The sequence below is a fragment of the Electrophorus electricus genome, chromosome 1 (genome assembly GCF_013358815.1).
Source record: "Electrophorus electricus isolate fEleEle1 chromosome 1, fEleEle1.pri, whole genome shotgun sequence".
NCBI lineage: Eukaryota > Metazoa > Chordata > Actinopteri > Gymnotiformes > Gymnotidae > Electrophorus > Electrophorus electricus.
The window spans coordinates 1,311,263-1,329,256 of NC_049535.1; the positions used below are offsets into that span (position 1 = coordinate 1,311,263).

At 47.3% G+C, this 17,994-nt stretch overlaps 1 protein-coding gene across 9 annotated transcripts in view; it reads right to left on the reverse strand.

Moving 5' to 3' along the window:
- Window positions 1-2,042: 2,042 nt before the first annotated feature.
- Window positions 2,043-17,994, reverse strand: part of plekha7b (pleckstrin homology domain containing, family A member 7b) — a 68,132-nt gene continuing 52,180 nt past the window's right edge. For all 9 annotated transcript variants that reach the window (XM_027007461.2, XM_027007464.2, XM_035533252.1 and 6 more), the window contains 16 exons: window positions 17,240-17,323; window positions 15,717-15,770; window positions 12,975-13,043; window positions 12,006-12,086; window positions 11,438-11,587; window positions 11,206-11,307; window positions 10,146-10,257; window positions 9,800-9,939; window positions 9,499-9,690; window positions 9,300-9,393; window positions 9,118-9,209; window positions 8,525-8,740; window positions 6,091-6,276; window positions 5,636-5,769; window positions 5,342-5,484; window positions 2,043-2,627 (listed from right to left, as the gene is read on the reverse strand). In XM_027007461.2, the coding sequence (XP_026863262.2) occupies window positions 2,605-2,627; window positions 5,342-5,484; window positions 5,636-5,769; window positions 6,091-6,276; window positions 8,525-8,740; window positions 9,118-9,209; window positions 9,300-9,393; window positions 9,499-9,690; window positions 9,800-9,939; window positions 10,146-10,257; window positions 11,206-11,307; window positions 11,438-11,587; window positions 12,006-12,086; window positions 12,975-13,043; window positions 15,717-15,770; window positions 17,240-17,323 (1,872 nt within the window). In that variant the 3' untranslated portion in view covers window positions 2,043-2,604. The remainder of the gene's footprint in view (window positions 2,628-5,341; window positions 5,485-5,635; window positions 5,770-6,090; window positions 6,277-8,524; window positions 8,741-9,117; window positions 9,210-9,299; window positions 9,394-9,498; window positions 9,691-9,799; window positions 9,940-10,145; window positions 10,258-11,205; window positions 11,308-11,437; window positions 11,588-12,005; window positions 12,087-12,974; window positions 13,044-15,716; window positions 15,771-17,239; window positions 17,324-17,994) is intronic.

Consider the following 17,994-nt stretch of genomic DNA (forward strand, 5'->3'; position numbering starts at 1 on the left):
ACGAAGAGGTAAAAACAAGCAGTTTATTGCAAAATAAGCAAAAAACACAGATGTGATCAGACTCTTATGCCCACCAGGTTCGTGCGCAAACACAGAGGAGACCCGCCTCTCACTTCTCCTAATCAGACGCAGTGAGACGTGGCAGCTCCTACCGTGGGAGCAGTGGGAGGTACAGCATGTCTCGCAGGTGCCCTCGAAGAATAAGACACGGCAGAGGAGACTGTAATTACCCCCGATTACAGATAAAGATCTCACATGGGGCATGAAACACACAGAAGCCCAGGAACCACTGAGAGCTGCACACACTAAAAGACTCTCGGTAAAAAAAAATCATTCAAAATAATTAAAAACGTACCGACAAGCCTGTGCTAATGAATCCATCAGAACAGAAGCAAGAGCCAGAATGAAAGGGCTGTTGAATCGGCCTGGTTTGCTGAACTGGCTCTATATAAGGTGGGAAAAGGTGTGGCCAAAAGGTGCCAACACACCCAACGCTTTGTTCAGACTCCAAATTCTAAGAAATAAATGTGTGAGAAAAGCAAACTCTATTGCAAAGCCCAGTGTGTTTCACAAGAATATGCCCAACTAACTTTATAAAATTTCCTCAATACTAAAAATAGCCTGCTTTGACAAAGAGTTAACATTCAGGTAGCCTAATTAATGGTTTAACCCAGTAAACGTGTGCAGCAGATTGGACATATTTCACAGGGAACTGGTGCTGGCATCTATAGATGGGTCCTCATTATGTAAGCTACCTAAAGATCTGAGCTTCACGTAAAATCAAGGTTACGGGACTTTACAGCATAATACAAGTCAATCAGATACACATTACAGCTGGTTAGATATTGTAATATGGCAACACAAATCGCAGTGTACAAAAACAGAAATACTAGATGAATGTTATCTACAGTTTGATATAGAAAAAGAAAGATAGAGAGAAAGAGAGCAAGCCCAAGGGAGAGATTTGTCCAGACCTACTGCTTCAGCTCCAACCCCAGCTCCACCTCTTCTCCAAAAACCCTCCACCCCTGCCCCCCAGCACAGATTTCCCTCAGTCTTATCCTGACCCAAGAGCCAGGTTTGCTACCACCGACCAATCAAAACATGGTAATGTGGCATCCGCCCACCACAGGAACTCACAGGTGCGACATTGATTTACAGTCCTGAATAACAATTTGTGCCGTGACCAGTTGTGATCTCCAGGAGCCCACAGATGTGCCCTACTGGAGGAGGAGGAGAAGAGAACAAGGCTTCTTAAGACTCGAGTTTGGTCTACAGTCATAATGTTAAAAAGTGGTGTTGACTTGTAGACCTCACGTCAATGTTGGACTTTTATATCCATATGTTCTATACTACCAGCTTCCAAGCATGTTGTACACCAATACTATCAGGCTTCACAGTGGCAGTACAGAGATGGGGATTAAAAATGCCTTTTAAACTGAGAACCTTTGAACTAAAGACATTTTCCAATAACTTTTCACCAGCGCTACCTTTTATTTTTTGTATTCCAAGTTCACCTCTGTCGACTTAAGTCTGATACTGCTGAATAACCCTTAGAAATAAATGTAAAGAGGTCAAAGCAATCAATAAAAGATATCAAAGGGAATCCTTGAAACCGTGCTGAGCGTACATGTTGTTCGCTGCTGATCCTTTGTACCTACTGGGCACCATGAAGAGAAAGTTATTGTCCCACACAGGCACAAGCAGAAAGCAAAGGAATTTTGAAATTAAGGTTTCTCTACATCTCCTTATCTTTTTATCCGCCTACAGCAAGGGGAAAAAACGACAAAAGACCAGAAGCCTTTGAAAAAGCACTCATTAAATCTTTGGGACAGAGAGTGGCTAGCTCACTGGTAATTCCAGTGTCAATTAAAGGTCAAATCTGTCAACCAGAACTTTGTGCCAAAGGAGATTTACTCTGGAACATGTGTGTCGACGTGTGCATTCATTCTTATGAATCTCTTTGAAACACTTTTGTGAGTGTACGGAACGCAGGACTGGGAGGACAAGGATGAGGCAGATCATTTTGTTAATATCTTTATTATTTACATTTTCTTAAAAAATGTTTGTTCCAACCTTCCCACAAAAATATCTGAAAAATATTGTTAAATGGTTTCGTCCCCGCCGTTCCTCAAAACTCAGCAAAAATAAAGCCAATTTGGCAAGCTAACTGGAAACTGGCAGTGCTAGATACATAAAAATAATATTTCAAGTGATTTGGTGTAAGAATAACATCTCGATCAACAAAAATACAATCAACATTGGATGGTCACCTCTGTACCGTCCGTGTGTCACTCTCAGTAGGTCTAATACTTTCTCCTGTCTATAGTCTATGATACATTGCGTGTTAAAAGTGCAGTAGCATGTAAAAAAACAAGCTGTCTATCCCTCTATTAGGTTCGTTAGAGATATTTGAATATATGCACAGTAGTTTCCACAGCAGAGAGCCCGTGTCCTGTACAAAATACTTGCTTTCAGTACAACAGCGAAGCAGGTGAAGTTGGTACGAATGGCAGTCCCAGTGTGCGCTAATGTTTTGTCTAAAACGCAGGGGATGGAGAAGCAGAGGTCAACGCAGGGAGCAAGGAACCGGTAGGTAGCACCTCAGCGACCGGACAGGGCTTTGGCTGCAGACAAAGGACACATTTGGAGAAAGAGTCAGGCGTAATTACTCAACGAGTTCAGAAAGCGAAACGCAGCCGAGACGGACACGCATCAATAAAAATAAAACCATTTAAAAACAAAAGACTGTACTGCACTATATCGGCCACTCTTAAATACAGTCTGGAGATGCTACATCAATCGCAAATGGAAATTAAGCTTTGGACCGTGGAGATCTAGAAAGTAAGAAAGGACTTGTGACAGTCCAGCCAGTGAAAGCCAGTAACAAACTGAAACAGAAGAGTGTTGGTAGAGCGTTATACCTTACTAAACAGCTGGCATGTAAACACACAGAGCACCTGCCCACTTCCTCTGCAGCGTGGCAAACGGGAAAACAGTCCGAGTTAAACGTCTGCAGCGTTAAGAGCGCGCACACACACACGCATGCACACCTATGTCGCAAGGCATACGGGAAGGTGAAATACAGGGTGAAGGTCAGGGCACACGTCACGCAGCTGTGGAGTAACGTTGCAAGCGCGATGTTTCTCATCTACGCGGTGTGACACCGCAGGAGAAGTTGCGCATTTCAGCTGATATATTTTGCGCATGCAGTCAAGCACAGTCAGTCATTGCTGGAACTCAAAACACTCGCAATAAAAAAATGAAATAAAATGGAGGTAGTAAAGGTTGTTGCAGTACAGTACACAAAATAAACTGACACCATACGCACAAACACACAATACGCATATATTATATGTATATATCATATTGAGTCTGGAGCACTGGAAACGTTCTCTGGAGTGAAGAATCACACTTTACACTTAGACCGATCTGGGATTCGTGGTTGCCAGGTGAACACGACTTACTTGAATGCCAAGTGCCAACAGTAAAGAGCAGTAGAGGGGAATAACGGTCTGGTTTTTCATGACCAAACCCTTTAGTCGAAGTATATTCCATTGAGTCTAGTTTGGCGGGGGAGGAGGACTGCTGTGTCCTGATTTAAGACGGGGAGGCGCAGACAGTTAAGATGGCAGTAGAAGCAAACATTCAGACCAATGTGGGTTTAGCTCACACCCGTCAAACTCTCAGACCAGCGAGGGTTTCTCTCACACCCGTTGAAGAGGCGCAGCTCCATGTCGTCACACGGCAGCGCGTAAAGTGAGGCTGTAGCTCTGCAGGGTGAAGCTGGTGTGAGAGTTCGGCAGCAGCGCCGTGGCAACAGCGAGGACGAAGCACGGACAAAGGAGCCTCCCGGCTCTCTGTTCTTCTCGCTGCACGCGGTAGACAAGGGCCAACATCAACTCAGTTTCCCAGACACACAATACACGTTCCAGTCCTCCAGATGTGGCAGCAGCTGGCTACAGTGTGTACCCAGACCCTGTGGACCGGTGTAGCATGCGGTTCACAGCAAGGCAGCACACAGCTGCACACACAAACGCTCGGTAACACATGCAGACACATGCACACACACATACACGTGAACAGACATGCACATGCACAAACACAAATGCAAACACACACAGGCACTCACGTGCATGCACACGCTCACATGCGTGCGCACACAGGCACCCCCGGCACAAATAGCCTAAGTGCAGGAATTCAGCAAAGCGATTAATAAGTTAGTCCTTACTTCTGTTTACTCTGATTAGACAAACGTGTAGTGAAACCCATTGCTTAGGGGAGGGGGAGGCGTCTGAGGGGAGGAGACAGTAGGCGTGGCGATGGGCGGAGGAGGAGGAGGAGGAGGTGGTGGGAGAAAGGTGGGGCTGTTAACCTGTGGAGATGCTAAACAGGAACAGAGAGGGAGACAGACGATTGTTAGTGGTTAGTGGGGCCTGCTACAGGGTTCACGTCTCCACCGACTCCACCACCAACACCACAGATGAATAAAAGCTCTGTGAAGCATCATGAACTCCTGTCAGCTTTCATAACTTGCCATGACACTGAATCTGAGTTTGTTCAGGTGACCACAGACGTGTTCAGTCCCCAGGGGGAGGTCATATTGTCCACCTGGTTGCCCCCCCACATCCCCATCCCCGGTAGCTACATCAGCCCCGGCTCGGGCAGGGAGACGGAGGCACGGCCGGGTTAAAGGGAAGGTGAGGGACACGTGGGCAAGCGTGGCATGGCACGAACCCGGGCGAGAGGCAGGACTACTCATAACGTCCCGGCTAACGAGGAACGATGTTCCATTATTAGCGGCTGGCGACGACGAGCCCGCCTTCACACTTTCCCAGCCTCCATCCCCCGTCCGTCATAGAACTCGGAAGCATGCTGATCTCTCTCACACACGTCTGCAGTTTTTTTTTTTTCACCATGATTGGAGATTTTTTGAAATTTTTGAAGGGTCTGGTCCCATTACACCCAGCTACGTTCTAAGCATGAAACCCAGCGTTAATGACATATTTAACACCAAATCTCTCTCAAAGGTGCGTCGTTGGGAAGGACCCATGTGGGCGGGTCATCAAGCAGGTGTAGAGGGCACGAACCTACGCCGTGGCGTGGGTGAGGGCCCTTCAGAGCTCGGCTCTGCCGTCTAAGAGCGGCGCCTGCCCGTTGGAGCAGGCAGGACGCCACTCCATTAGTGCCAAAGTGTCAGAACGTGATGTAGGAACCTAACGTTGGTGTGTGGGGATTGCAGAGTGTGTTTGCACCCTCCGTGCCAGAGTGGAGCGGACGCGCGGAGGGCCGGCGCAGCAGGGAGAGGGCGTGCTCAGAGCCGCATGCCGCAACCGCTTACCGGCCACCTGTTTGCTCTTGAGCGATGCCTCCGAGGCCAGCGCGTAGGACATGGTGATCATCCTCTCCTGCTCCTGAAGGGTGAAGTCCAGGTCTGATGGCACTGCTTTATCCGCTGCTACAACTAGAGGCATGTTCTGCACACTAGCGCCCACACACACACACACACACGCACACACACACACACACACACACCACAGAAACAGGTAAGCTGGAACGGCAAAGCACCGGAGCGGCTGGGTCACTGCAGTGCCGAGGGCCGTTTATACGCGCTCTGCGCCAGGAGACGAGATACCTCGACTTGGCCAGGATGCTCTTTATGCGCTCCGCCTTGCGCTGGCGCGCCTCCATCTCCTGGGGGCTGGGCAGCTCCTCAGACTCCCAGTCCACATAGCGTTCGGGAATGGTCACCTTCTGGGGCGTGGCCAGCTGCAGGAGGACATGAAGGACAGAACGCGTGCTGTCTGAGTGAGGACTCCCCTACATCCCACTCACCTGACCACAACTGGGGCCCAGCTCGCTAGCCCATCATACAGACCTGCAGGCACACTGGAGACTGTGCAGGTGAGCAGGGATGCATCACCAGTGTCACCAAACATCACGTTTCATGTTTATTTACTCCAGGAACAAGCTCAGATTACAAGTACAACGAGGCTGTTAAAAGAAAAATACTACAAAACACTAGAAGATCAAAGAGAAACATTCAAAAAAGTGATGAGCTAGAACGTATGAGGGTGGGCAGAACGCTACCTCCTTACTGAGGTCCAGCTGGTAGTCCAGGGGCTCCAGATCGAGCTGGTGGAGAGGAGAGGAGCGCGAGGTGAGCCACTCGTCCGAGCGCGAGCGCGGCCGCTCTCTCTGCTCCGGAGGAGTCCTCTCCTCCCCCTGCATGGAGCGCTCCAACAGCTGCAAATCAAACTCCTGTTCTCGCCTCCACTGAGAACAAACACACACACACACACAAAATCGCGCTGGGGTCACGCATGGCCACCACAAACACTGCTCATCTAGAAGAATGTCATGACATGCTTTTGACTGATGAATCTTGTATCCGTGCGAATCTTGAACATATGGACCTGAACTTTTACTGGTGTGAGGCCATCCCGCTGCTTGGAGTCAGGCTAACAGTCCTTCCAACTTGCAGAGTGGCGGCTAACGGACCGCTCAAGGTTTGTAAACACTTTGTTCTAAGAGCCAAAGGACCGTTAGGTATTTTGATTCAACACACAGTTGAGCACAGAAACAGACCAAGTCATTCTTCTGAGAGCCAGGTGCACATGCACGCACGACAAGAACAAACAGTTTAATCATCAGTGCAGTGAAGATAAACACAGATGCACTAACGCGCTCCTTTTAGGGAAACAGTTTAAACAAAATCCTCTTGTCTCCATGTCAATAGCTCGAGGAGCAAAGCAACACAGCGGTTTGAGGAAAAACATGTCTAGGAGATATAAACGGGGAGTTTGCTCAAACCCGAGGAGTTCGAGAGGCTTCCTCGGTTCCTTCTGCACATTCTGCTTATAACCTTCGCTCTGACCTCTCCAGGAACGCATAGAGGTAAGCAGGAGGGTGGAACCCACAGGACGCACCAGAGGCCACGCCCACACCCACAAGCCACGCCCATACAGCGGAAAGCACTCTGTGCATGCCCTACCCTGCGTTCACATACTTGAGTCCCAGGCATCACCGTGGTTACTGGACAAAAACAAAATGCACCCCACAAGAAAAACTAAAACAAAAACAAGCCATGTATACACATCAGTAACCCTCTGAAAATATGAAAAATAACACAGTGTTTATTAGCAAAGTGTTTCTTTATTCTGTGAAAACAACCACATAAAAAAGTGAAGGAAAAGTGAAGATGTGCACTCAATTTGCATATTATGCTAATTATCCATCATATTATTATTAAGCATCATGCATAGTGAGTAGCTCCATGACACTGTATGTATGTCTAACATGTACTGTACATATATACAGCATGTACCACCATGTACTGGACATGTGCATGGGTGGCATACACTTCCTGAACGCTGAGGTACATGTAGATGACGTCATGATTCATTCTGGTCAGTCAGAGTGCAATTACATGTAGAAAAGAAGGAAATACAGAAAGGCCAAGACATTGAGGAAAAAAAACAAAAAAACAAAACATGACCTCCAGTTTCCAAAAACATTAAAAACTTGTGTTTGTGATTAAGAGTCAGGTGAGGATTAGTAATCACACAAAATTAGTGTTCAGATGAAACCCACGTCACTCGGGGCGTCTCAGCAGCAATTACGAAGGCGGGATTTTAATGAGGTCATTATGACTTTAAAGAGGTTGTTATGATTTTAATGAAGAAATGAAACAGGTAAAGAACCCTCCTGGACGTAAGCACAGTGATGCCTGGACTACAAGCAGGATGCCTGGCTACAGCGGGCTGTGGTTATGCTGGGGTTTCCCCACAGCAGGACAAGTCACTGGAAGGGCGTTTCAGAGCGTGGGCGCTGAACCAGTGCATCCCCACCTAGTACGGTTAGCTGCGTACTTCCTTGGGTTAGTGTTACAGAGATGTCAAGAGAGAGCGTTCGGTCTGAGTTAGTGCTGGCATAAAAAGGCAGCTGACATATTAATTCTGCTGCGTTAATCACATTAACTCCTCTAGGCCTGACTACACTAATGTTAGGCCTTTAGCCCATATGAGGAACACCACCAGTCTACATGACAGGACTGACTTCCTTAAACAGTGCACTCATTATAAAGGTCAGTGACATGATTTGAATACATTTCGTCAGTAGCACATTACATCATTGATAACTCCTCCCACAGATGAGATGGCAGACTCTCATTGGTGGATCATTCATTAGCATAAAGAAAAACAAAGGCACTGGGTTTAATTCAATGTCCAGGAAACAGACACTTAGCATAGATTCTCATTTAAATATCGTCAAGTCCATCTTGGGTTCCTCTCTACCGTAAACCTTCCTAACGTGTGCTCGTTCTCACGTCTCTCCCCATCAGTGACACTTACCGTCATACCCACGCACCTGCGGCAGCCAACAGTAGTTTAATCACTGCTTTCCATAAAACAAACCCCTTGTTTTCCCCCACAGAGCTCTATTGCTGAGAGTGTATGCACGTCACGCGTCCCTAGCAGGCGGTGTGTGTGTGTGTGTAACACAGGACTGTGCTCTAACGTACTGATCCCAGGTCAGCTGAGACCGGGCGCAAGGAGGAGGATGCGGCGCGGGACGAAGCCGCCTGCCGCTCGCTTTGACTGAGGGTGCGCTTGCGCTCGCGCACCAGCGCCCTCTGGTGGCGCTTCATCCTCTCCAGCTGTTCTTCGGCACTCATGCGGCCGCGGGTCGGCGCCGGCTCGCCCGGGTACAGCCGCTCCAGGGCACTCTTCGGCCTCTCCTGCAGGGAGGGGAGAGAGGGAACAGGAAAACAGAGGGATGAGAGGTCGAGACAGGGAGATGGGGGGAAGAGAGAGAGAGAGAGAGAGAGGGAGAAGAAAGAACGGTAGAAGTAGGTGAGTGATGGACAGAAAGAAAGAAGAGAAGAGGAAAAGAAAACGGTTAGAAAGAGAGAAGAAAGATGGTTTTATAGCTGTGGCTTTAAAGCTCTGCTCCAGGGGAGCGCCACGGGAGGGGATGAGTTCTCCCAGCATCCGGCTCTCTGCAGCAACTCTCCAGCTGTAATTCATCAGGAGTCTGTGGACTCTCACCCACGCGCGCCTGCAGACGGCACAGCTGGGTTCTGCTCAGAAGAAAATCAGAGGCTTGCAGTCCTACCTTCAAACAGGAGGTGGTGGAACCTCTCCTGAGGGTAACGTATGATGAGACGCTGGTGGACTGGGTAAGTCTGGAAGAAGAGCCTGTCAGACCTAGTGAAGAGACCATCACGAGACCATCAATCTGTAAATCTGGCTGGATTATTTGTCTGGCTGGATTATATTGTAGGTTTTTTTTTTAACCTCTGCTTGGCAAGGTCTGGTAGCCTCCATCATGACCCGATGGTCCTCCGACTATTGCTAGCTCAGGTTCACTGAGGAACGTCCGTAGTTCCACCTGGACCCGAAAAAACAGCAGGTAAGTACTCGGACAACCCTGACCCAGCGTTACAGCCCTGACCCAGCGTTAGAGTACAGTCACACAACCTTTGGTTGGTCTCACCCTGTTGTCCCCGTTTGTGTACTGGCCAATCTCCCGGTCCCGCTTGCGTTCATCGGACTGCCGCTTGAGGCCGCGGACGGACATGTGGCGGATGACGGACGTCTCCCTGGGCAGCGGCGGTACTTCTGGGGGCTGCTCCTCCGGGCTGTAGAGGTGGGGGAGAGGCGGCCTGGGAGGGGCGTCCTCATCCACCTGCATGGTCCAAACAGACAGGGTCAGCGGTGGCTGGAACGCCAGCGGACCTGAACCTGCCACACCGGCAGTACAGTCGATAACTGATGTCCCCTAGGATGCCTCTTACCCATTCTGGCTTCTGGGGAGTGTGAGACAGGTGGGAAGGATGTGGGAGGAGCTGAACAGGGCTGAGCCACGCCCCCTTCAGCTCCCCCACCGAGAGAGAAGGCACAGGGGGAGATGAGGCAGAAGGCACAAGTTTCCTCTCTGGAACACACACACACACACACACACACACACACACACACACACACACACACACACACCTGGTTAGCAGTATAAGTGAGCGCTTTTAAACGTGACAGCATGGTGGTGAAGTGTACCTGTTTGTGTGTATGCATGTGTGTGAGCAGCTTGTTCCTGGCTCTGGTGTGTGAGGGCAGGGTCAGGGACTGAGAGGGCTGCACGCTCACCTGGGTTCTGCACGGACTCCACAGTCAGCCTGTAGTCGGCTTTGCTGGTGCTGAGGCCAGCCATCACATCCTCGATCTGCCACAGGTCCTTTCTCAGCTGACTTCTCTCCTCCTGCACAGGCGCACCGAGGAGTTGTGGAGAAACAACACCGGATACAGCAGAACAGAACCGAGCCAAACAGGAAAAGGGCCGACCAAACAGAAATAAGTGTGCGCTGTGTGTACGTACGTACTCACAAAGTCAAAGCGGAAGCAAAAACAATTCCGGGTATAATTTCATTATGCGAATACAATAAAGAACAATTATGGAGATTAAAATTGCACCATAAACGCAAGCGTGCAGAAAAAAAGCTCGCGGCGCATCCTCAATTAAACAAACACTTTCCAAGACATTTTCTGGCCAGGTGTTCCAGGTTAGGCCATGGGAACCATGGCAACCAGACACTGCCTGTCCTGTTCTAAACACAACTGACATTAGGTCCAGTGACAGAGCAGCGTCTTGGCCGTGGAGCCCACTCTCTGTAGCTGGGCAGGTACGGTAAGAATGTGCGATGTGGGTTACTATGGTGAGAGTGTGTGATGTCGGTTGCTATGGTGAGACTGAGTGACCTGTGTTGCTATGGTGAGTGTCTGTGATCCGTGTTGGTTGGTATAGTGAGAGTGTGTGTGTGTGTGTGTGTGTGTGTGTGTGTGTGTGTGTGTGTGAGTTAATATAGTGAGAGAGTGTGTGTGTGTGTGTTAGTATACTGAGAGAGAGAGAGAGAGAGAGAGAGAGAGAGAGAGAGAGAGAGAGCGCGTGTGCATGTGTGTGTATGTGTGTATTATGGTAAGTGTGCATGTGTGTCTGTGCAGACTGAAGATCCATCCATTCGTGGAATATTTAAATGACCTCTGACCCTGCTCCTATATTGACTGACTAAATTAGTACTTATTGCAGGGTTTTGTTTATTACACTGATGTTGTCTGACAAACTCCAGCACTGACCTGTGAGATGCCCCCACGAGAGTGTGTGTGTTTGTGTTATTATGGTGAGTGTGTGTGTGTTGGGTCAGACACAGACCTGTGAGACACCCCCACGTTTCATCTGCTCATGGAGAGCGTAGCGCAGACGATCAACGTCACACTCCAGCTGACTGTACTCACTCCAGGCATTCTCCATCTCCTGCTCCAGATGACGCACATCAACAATCAGAGTGACTCAGTGTGTGTGCGTGCGCCTGTGTGTGTGTGTATGTATGTGTGGGTGTATGTATGCACGTATGTGTATGAGCGGGTGTGTGCGCGTGTCTCACTGTGGACGCTTGTGAGATGTCTGCTCTGATGTGCACCACGTCTTCCTGCAGCAGTCTCTGCTGGTAGGCGATCTTCTCCATGTGGGCTGGCTGGTCTCGGTACTGCTCCATCTGCTGACGGGACACTTCCAGCACAGACTCCAGCTTATCCTAGAGAGAGAGAGAGAGAGCGACCACACTACACCTCTCACTGCATATAATCATCTATGATTATTACTGATTATATAAGTATCAATCCTGTTATTATTAGTAATTTATGTAGTTTATTAAAATGTCTTGCTATTTTTTTATTACTATTTTGTTAATCAACTACTGAAACTATCATCGTTACAACACTGTCATTCCCACAGAGCATGTTCAGATTTGGACTGTATATGCTTTAGCAAAATTGTACCTCATACTGTCAAAGTTACCTTGAATTAAAAATTAATTGAACTGAATTGAGAGAGAGAGAGAGAGAGAAAGAGAGAGAGAGGGCGCACAAAATGTGGCATGTTAATTGCTTGTGTATTGTCTCAGGCACTAAGAACTCTGGGCCGTGATGTGAAGCAGACAGCTGGCTTCAGACCTTGTCCACTTTCAGCGTGTGTATCCGCGTCTCCAGATCCTGAAGGATTTTGTCTTGTTCACACAATCTGCTCAGCTTCACCTAATGAAGAATTGACCAGCACATTAAACGTGTCCATATGGACAGACAGCCCAGCCCTGGGTCAGACTGGGTCAGCATCCTCCGGCCAGAAGAGAGGCCCGCTTCACCAGGCTGGCTCTCCCACACTGACATTACTATAAATGGCAAGCACAAAGTGACGGTTTGAGTTTATTATTTTTGAAGAACCCAACAGGCTGTTCTTTGCAGAAAATGGGTTATAGTGCGTGCATGCACAAACACACACACACACACACACACACACACACACACACACAAACAAACAAACACAAATCACTTGAAGAAACGTCTCATTTACAGGCTTCTTCTCAACACCATCATGGCACCCAATGAATTATTAAGTGTTTTTATTTTACTGCATTATATTGTTTGTTTAACGTAGTTAAACATTCATGACCCAGATAAACTTACCAGCAGAATTCTTACAAATCTGATAAGTGGAACAATGTTCATAAAGCTTTAAAAAGGATTTTCAGACGATTTACCTCCAATCACGTGAAGATTGAGTGTGAGGGAGGACCGAGCGCACACGTGAAACACAAAACAAAAATCATAATGAAAAATTTAACAGCCTAAAAGATAAAAGTCTCATCACACGTATTTTTCCCTTTAAATTGGAGACTGTAAATACAGACCATCATAGCTCGAATCCCAGAACACAGAACGCTCTCGGTTTGTGTCACACGGTTGTGTTAAAAACAAAAAAACAAAAAAACTGCCCGAGTCCAATCGTGGTCACGCTCTCACCCCGGTAACGGCTTTTTTTTGGAGCAACACAGCAGACTAGATCACAGCAAGTTTGTTAAGGTTCAGGCCTTTAACACAGTGTTAAAGTGCAGAGAGGAGCAGAGAGGAGCAAACACAACTTACGTCCACATCACTTTCAGCTATCCTGAAGGGCCGCGGAGGTCTGTCCTTCAGAAGGTCACGTCCAGTAACCTGTTCCACACACCAACAAAAGGTCAAACGGCCACAGAGACCGCAGGTTACCAGCACCAGACCGCAGTCAGAGACTAGCAGGACCCACACTGGGCTTTTAAGACCATCAACACGGCATGGTAGGGGCATAACGATACACAGAAGTCGTGTTTCAGTTCACACGTCAGTTTGGACATCCTGTTTCAGTACAGAGTTTGGTACAATGGAGGGGGACTACAAAACCCCCTAATGCATAAGGTTTGCTTTCTTCTGTTATTTTGTAATAACAGTAGAGCAAGTTTCAATTTTTCACCTGGAGTTGCACAGTCCCCCCCCACAGGCAGGGAGTTGGAACGGCATGTAGTGTGAAAACCGTGAACACACACTCACACGTGTCGAATATTTATGTAGGGCTGATAAAAAAAAAAGAATCAAAAGGCAACAGTCACAATGACCTGCAGAAGTGTAAAGCATATCCAAGGCTAGTAACGTACAAAACAGAATAATCACAAAAGTGTCATTTGTTACACTTTTACCTTTAGATGCTGCTGAAAACAGCAAGTCAGGCCCTGGCTGGTTTCATTTTGGCTTGTTTGTTTGTTGTTTTGTTGAATGCTTGGTTTGGTGTAGAGGGCACCACCACGTTGCCCCAGTGTGGGACTGGGGTTCAATTCCCTGTGTTAGTGTACCATTAAGAATCCTTGGGCAAGACCCCTAACACTACATTCACCTACTTCTGTGTAACTGGAAGTCACTCTTATCCAAGGTGTGTGTGAATGACTGGTACAACGGGGTGGTGCTTTTGAACGTGCGTTAGTGTGTTCACGCGTTTCTGTACACAGACTCTACAATGCTGACACACTGTCCCTGTCCACCATTCTGGTGACTGGGAAGCCCAAAACTGAAAGAAAGAGCCGCCTGTGCGTCGTTTTACTTTTACCACAGTCTTACTGGTTCTGTCCCACACCAGTAAGCTCAAGCTAAGTTTAGCATAGCATCTCATTAACTTCCTAACAGCAAGTTACTCACTTAGGCTCCCACGTATTCTCTGCATGACAACATGCACCAGAGTGTGCGTGCCCTGACGGTTCTGGACGAACACACATACGCAAACGAGGGGACTCGGGTTGTCGAAAATACTCCAAGAATGCATGGAGTGCTGCACAATGGTCACTAGGGGGCGCTCTTTTAGAAAATGCAGGCTCCCAGTTAGTGAAGTAATTCACTTCAGAAATCACTTCTGATAATATATAGTATTTATAATAATTGGCTTTTCGCCAATAATAGCAATTAGAAAAATTATTTTAATATTAAAAGATCATTTTAATATTAATAAGTGCTTTTTCAGCATTATGGTGGTATTGACCATTTTCAAAGTGAACTGCTCTTTCCACGTGACAAGCTCATGAAATAAATACTGATATGGGTTAAACACCGCGTGCACTAGAGCGGGCCGTCACACCGTGGTATGATCACATCAGCAGGAAAATGTCACGATGGCGGGGTGGGGTATGGGAAGAGTGACAATTTGATGCACACTGTCCGTACATTCAAACTGGACCTATTCCCTTGAGTGGAGTTTTGCAAATCACTGTGATCCAAAGGGACGGGTGTTTCGATGCGTTTCATCTGTTCAAAACGAAGATCGGGTCACAGTGAGGTCACAGCTCTCAAAAGCCGCGCTCGACGTGACACAGTTCAAAGAATGCAGGCATTGTTCCCTGGTGTAGAGTGGACACATAATACCAGGTCAAATATTTTCAAAGAATTCGCCAAAGTATTCAAAGTATTTTGCCAATCAAGTAAAAAAAAAAAACCTTAATGTTTTATGAGAAAATGTTATCATTTTATGGCCTCAATAACAATAGGTACTCGTGCACTGGGCATGTGTGGAATACGTGACTGTTTAAGATTAGATGGTGATAAACAAATCACTAACAATTGAGGTATATTTGATTGCAGAGCTACTGAGCGCTCTCCATTTTCACAGTCATGCTGAAGTGGGATGAAATATGCTGGTGAACACGAGCACGCGTTGACACGAACGCAAATAATAAAGAAAAAGGTATTCAAAGCCAATTAAGAGGAAAAGCTTTGGAGGTATTTAAAACCACCACTAACCGCAAAAAGAGGCGAACCCATTTAAAAAAGAGCCTTTCACCAGCGAACCGCACATCTGACCTTCACAGAGGAGCGCAGCACCGTGGAGAACACGACTCATCTCTGCACACGTGCAGTGCAACAGTTGCACTGGCAGATTAACTTCTCAGGGCAAAGATGACTGATCTGGGATCTGCACCAGTCAGAAACTAAACCAGAGCAGCACATATTTACTCTGACAGTTGTGTAAACAAGATCCCAGGAGTCATACCTGGTTTAGCAGACACTGCGCTTTTAATTAAATGTGAAAATGAAATAAAAATACCGAGTATATTTTATTTATAATAAAACACATTATTCCCTCGAGCTTAGGAAGACAATGAAATTCATAAAAACCATCATGTTTTTAAACAGACTGAAGTAGCTGTTAAATGGATAAAGGAATGAAGAAGTGAGAGAGAGAGAGAGAGAGAGAGAGAGAGAGAGAGAGAGAAAGAGATGGAGAGAGAGAAAGAGAGAGAGAGAAAGAGATGGAGAGAGAGAAAGAGAGAGAGAGAGGTGTGGAAGCTGAAGGCAGACTGAACAGACTCTCACCTTCAGGTCGAGATACTCCAGGTCCTTCTTCAGGTGCATGTAAGTATCGTCTGCCTTTACGTGGAGAACAGAAGGAAACATCACCAGACAGGAAGTTACACAGCGTGGCAGGTTGAGCCTGAGATTTGCCGCTCGCTCTGAACTTGAGGTGTAAAGTTTGGCTTTCCCACTAAACTCTGGATGCAGGAATTCCTTCTAATCAGTTTGACTTATTGAGCAACCTTGTTGGAACATCACTGAGGTGGTGTCATGCTCCCTCTCCCTGAAGCTCCCCAACTCAGTGCCTGTCAGATTTTCCACATTTGTCCTCAGCATGGGCGACGTGACATTTGAGATTCGAGTCTCAAAATGGAGACTCATGTACTGTGATAACTGTGCTGTGCTTTCATTACAACAGTGAAACTGTTCCTATTTAGCAGAGAGACTTCACGTTAACTTCAAAATATTAAAATAAACACTGTAAAGTGCCTCTCCTTTAAAGGATGGAACATTCTGGCTCCTCAGTAAACTTCCATTTTTCATCCACTGCAGCCAAAACTTGAAACAACATATAGCTGATATTTTGAAATTTGACTGTGAGAACATTATGAACAGGCAGGTTTACAAGCAACATGCTCGAAACAAACATTAAAAAGGGAAAATCAAAAAGGGTTCAAAAAACCCAAAAACAAAATAAGAAAAATAAAACAAAACATTATTAAAAAATAAAATAAAATAAATATATAATATGCAAAATGCATAGAACACAAGACTTAAACCACAACTCAGGCCAATACGTCAATTACTGCAGTACAAACAGTCTCTACAGTCCATGCGGACCAGCACCAAACCACCATGATCACGACACAGGCACCTACAAAGCACAGCCGTGTACACACACACACACACACACACACACACACTCAAAGCCGTACACACACACACACACACACACACACAAAGCCGTACACACACACACACACACACACACTCAAAGCCGCACACACACACACACACACACTCAAAGCCGTACACACACACACACACACACACACACACACACACACACACACACACACACACACACCCAGAGCCGTACAGATGAGGGTCCAGAGCATGATGGGGTTAAGTCTCGGAGACATGATGGGGGGCTCTGACCCTCTGACCTGTAGGCCGTTGTGCTGGTTGAGCAGGTGAGCGATTTCGTCGCTGCGTGTGTCGGCCATCTTGGCCTGGTGTCTCCTGAGCTGGACAAGGAGCAGCGTCAACTCCTCTGGCTGTGGAGCAGCAGTGGGAGGAGCAGAGAGGACACTTCAGGAAACAGCCACCAGGGCGGCGCCAGGGAAAGCGTAGCAAGCCACAACCTGAGCTGCTAGGTGTCTACGCGCTCTTAACTCGCCCTCTAAAGACAATGGCACATGGCTCAGTCTGCTACTGAGGACTGAACTCCAACACCACAACATCAAGAACGCGGGATCCATTAGCATCCAAGACAAAATGACACTGTCCACTCTCTCGGGTTAGTCGTCTTACCCAAACCTTACCGTTTTTCCATGCAAGCTTGGCGCACTGACTGTGTGTGTGATGTAGCCCATGGATGGCATGGACCTTCTCTCCGTCTGGGCAGTCTGTGAGGGCAAAGATACAGACACTGACATCAATAATGAAACACAATCCAACATAATTCACCACTGGTGCAGACCTGGAACCTCTCTCGTGTCAAAATAAAAGTCACGGGGAAAAAGTGACATAGCACTCATGCCATGGTTTTTTTTCATGTTTTACTTCATCCCTCTGTATTAAAAAGGTGTGCACTTTTCTTATAAAAGCTACGGGGCTTTGAAAAGTTGACATTTTGCTTAAAACACACAGAATCCCACCACCAATCCCAACACAGTGCCTGAACACAACCCATAAACAACAAGAGAGAAATTAGCTCCAACCTGCTTTCTTAAAATAACATTTGGTTTGCCTCCAGCAAAGTGAAACTGTGTATGCAGTGCTCCCAGGACAATACTTTACTGCTGCATAACAGGTTTTCTGATTGAAAACAGGAGATCTGAAGCAGCACTGGTGGTTGAGAAGGGCAGGTTACAGGCTGCTGGGGCACCCCTGAAATGTCTTCATCACCTCATCGCGCTCTCTTTAACGATCCGCCGCGGAGGTCGGGAAAGCATGTGCCACGCACACACTGCCAGAGACACCCAAACCAGTTTGCTGAGCCGGGCACTATTCTCTGGTTTGTTGCATCTCTCACACACACACACACACCCCTCTGTAAGCAGCTCTGCTGGGGGAC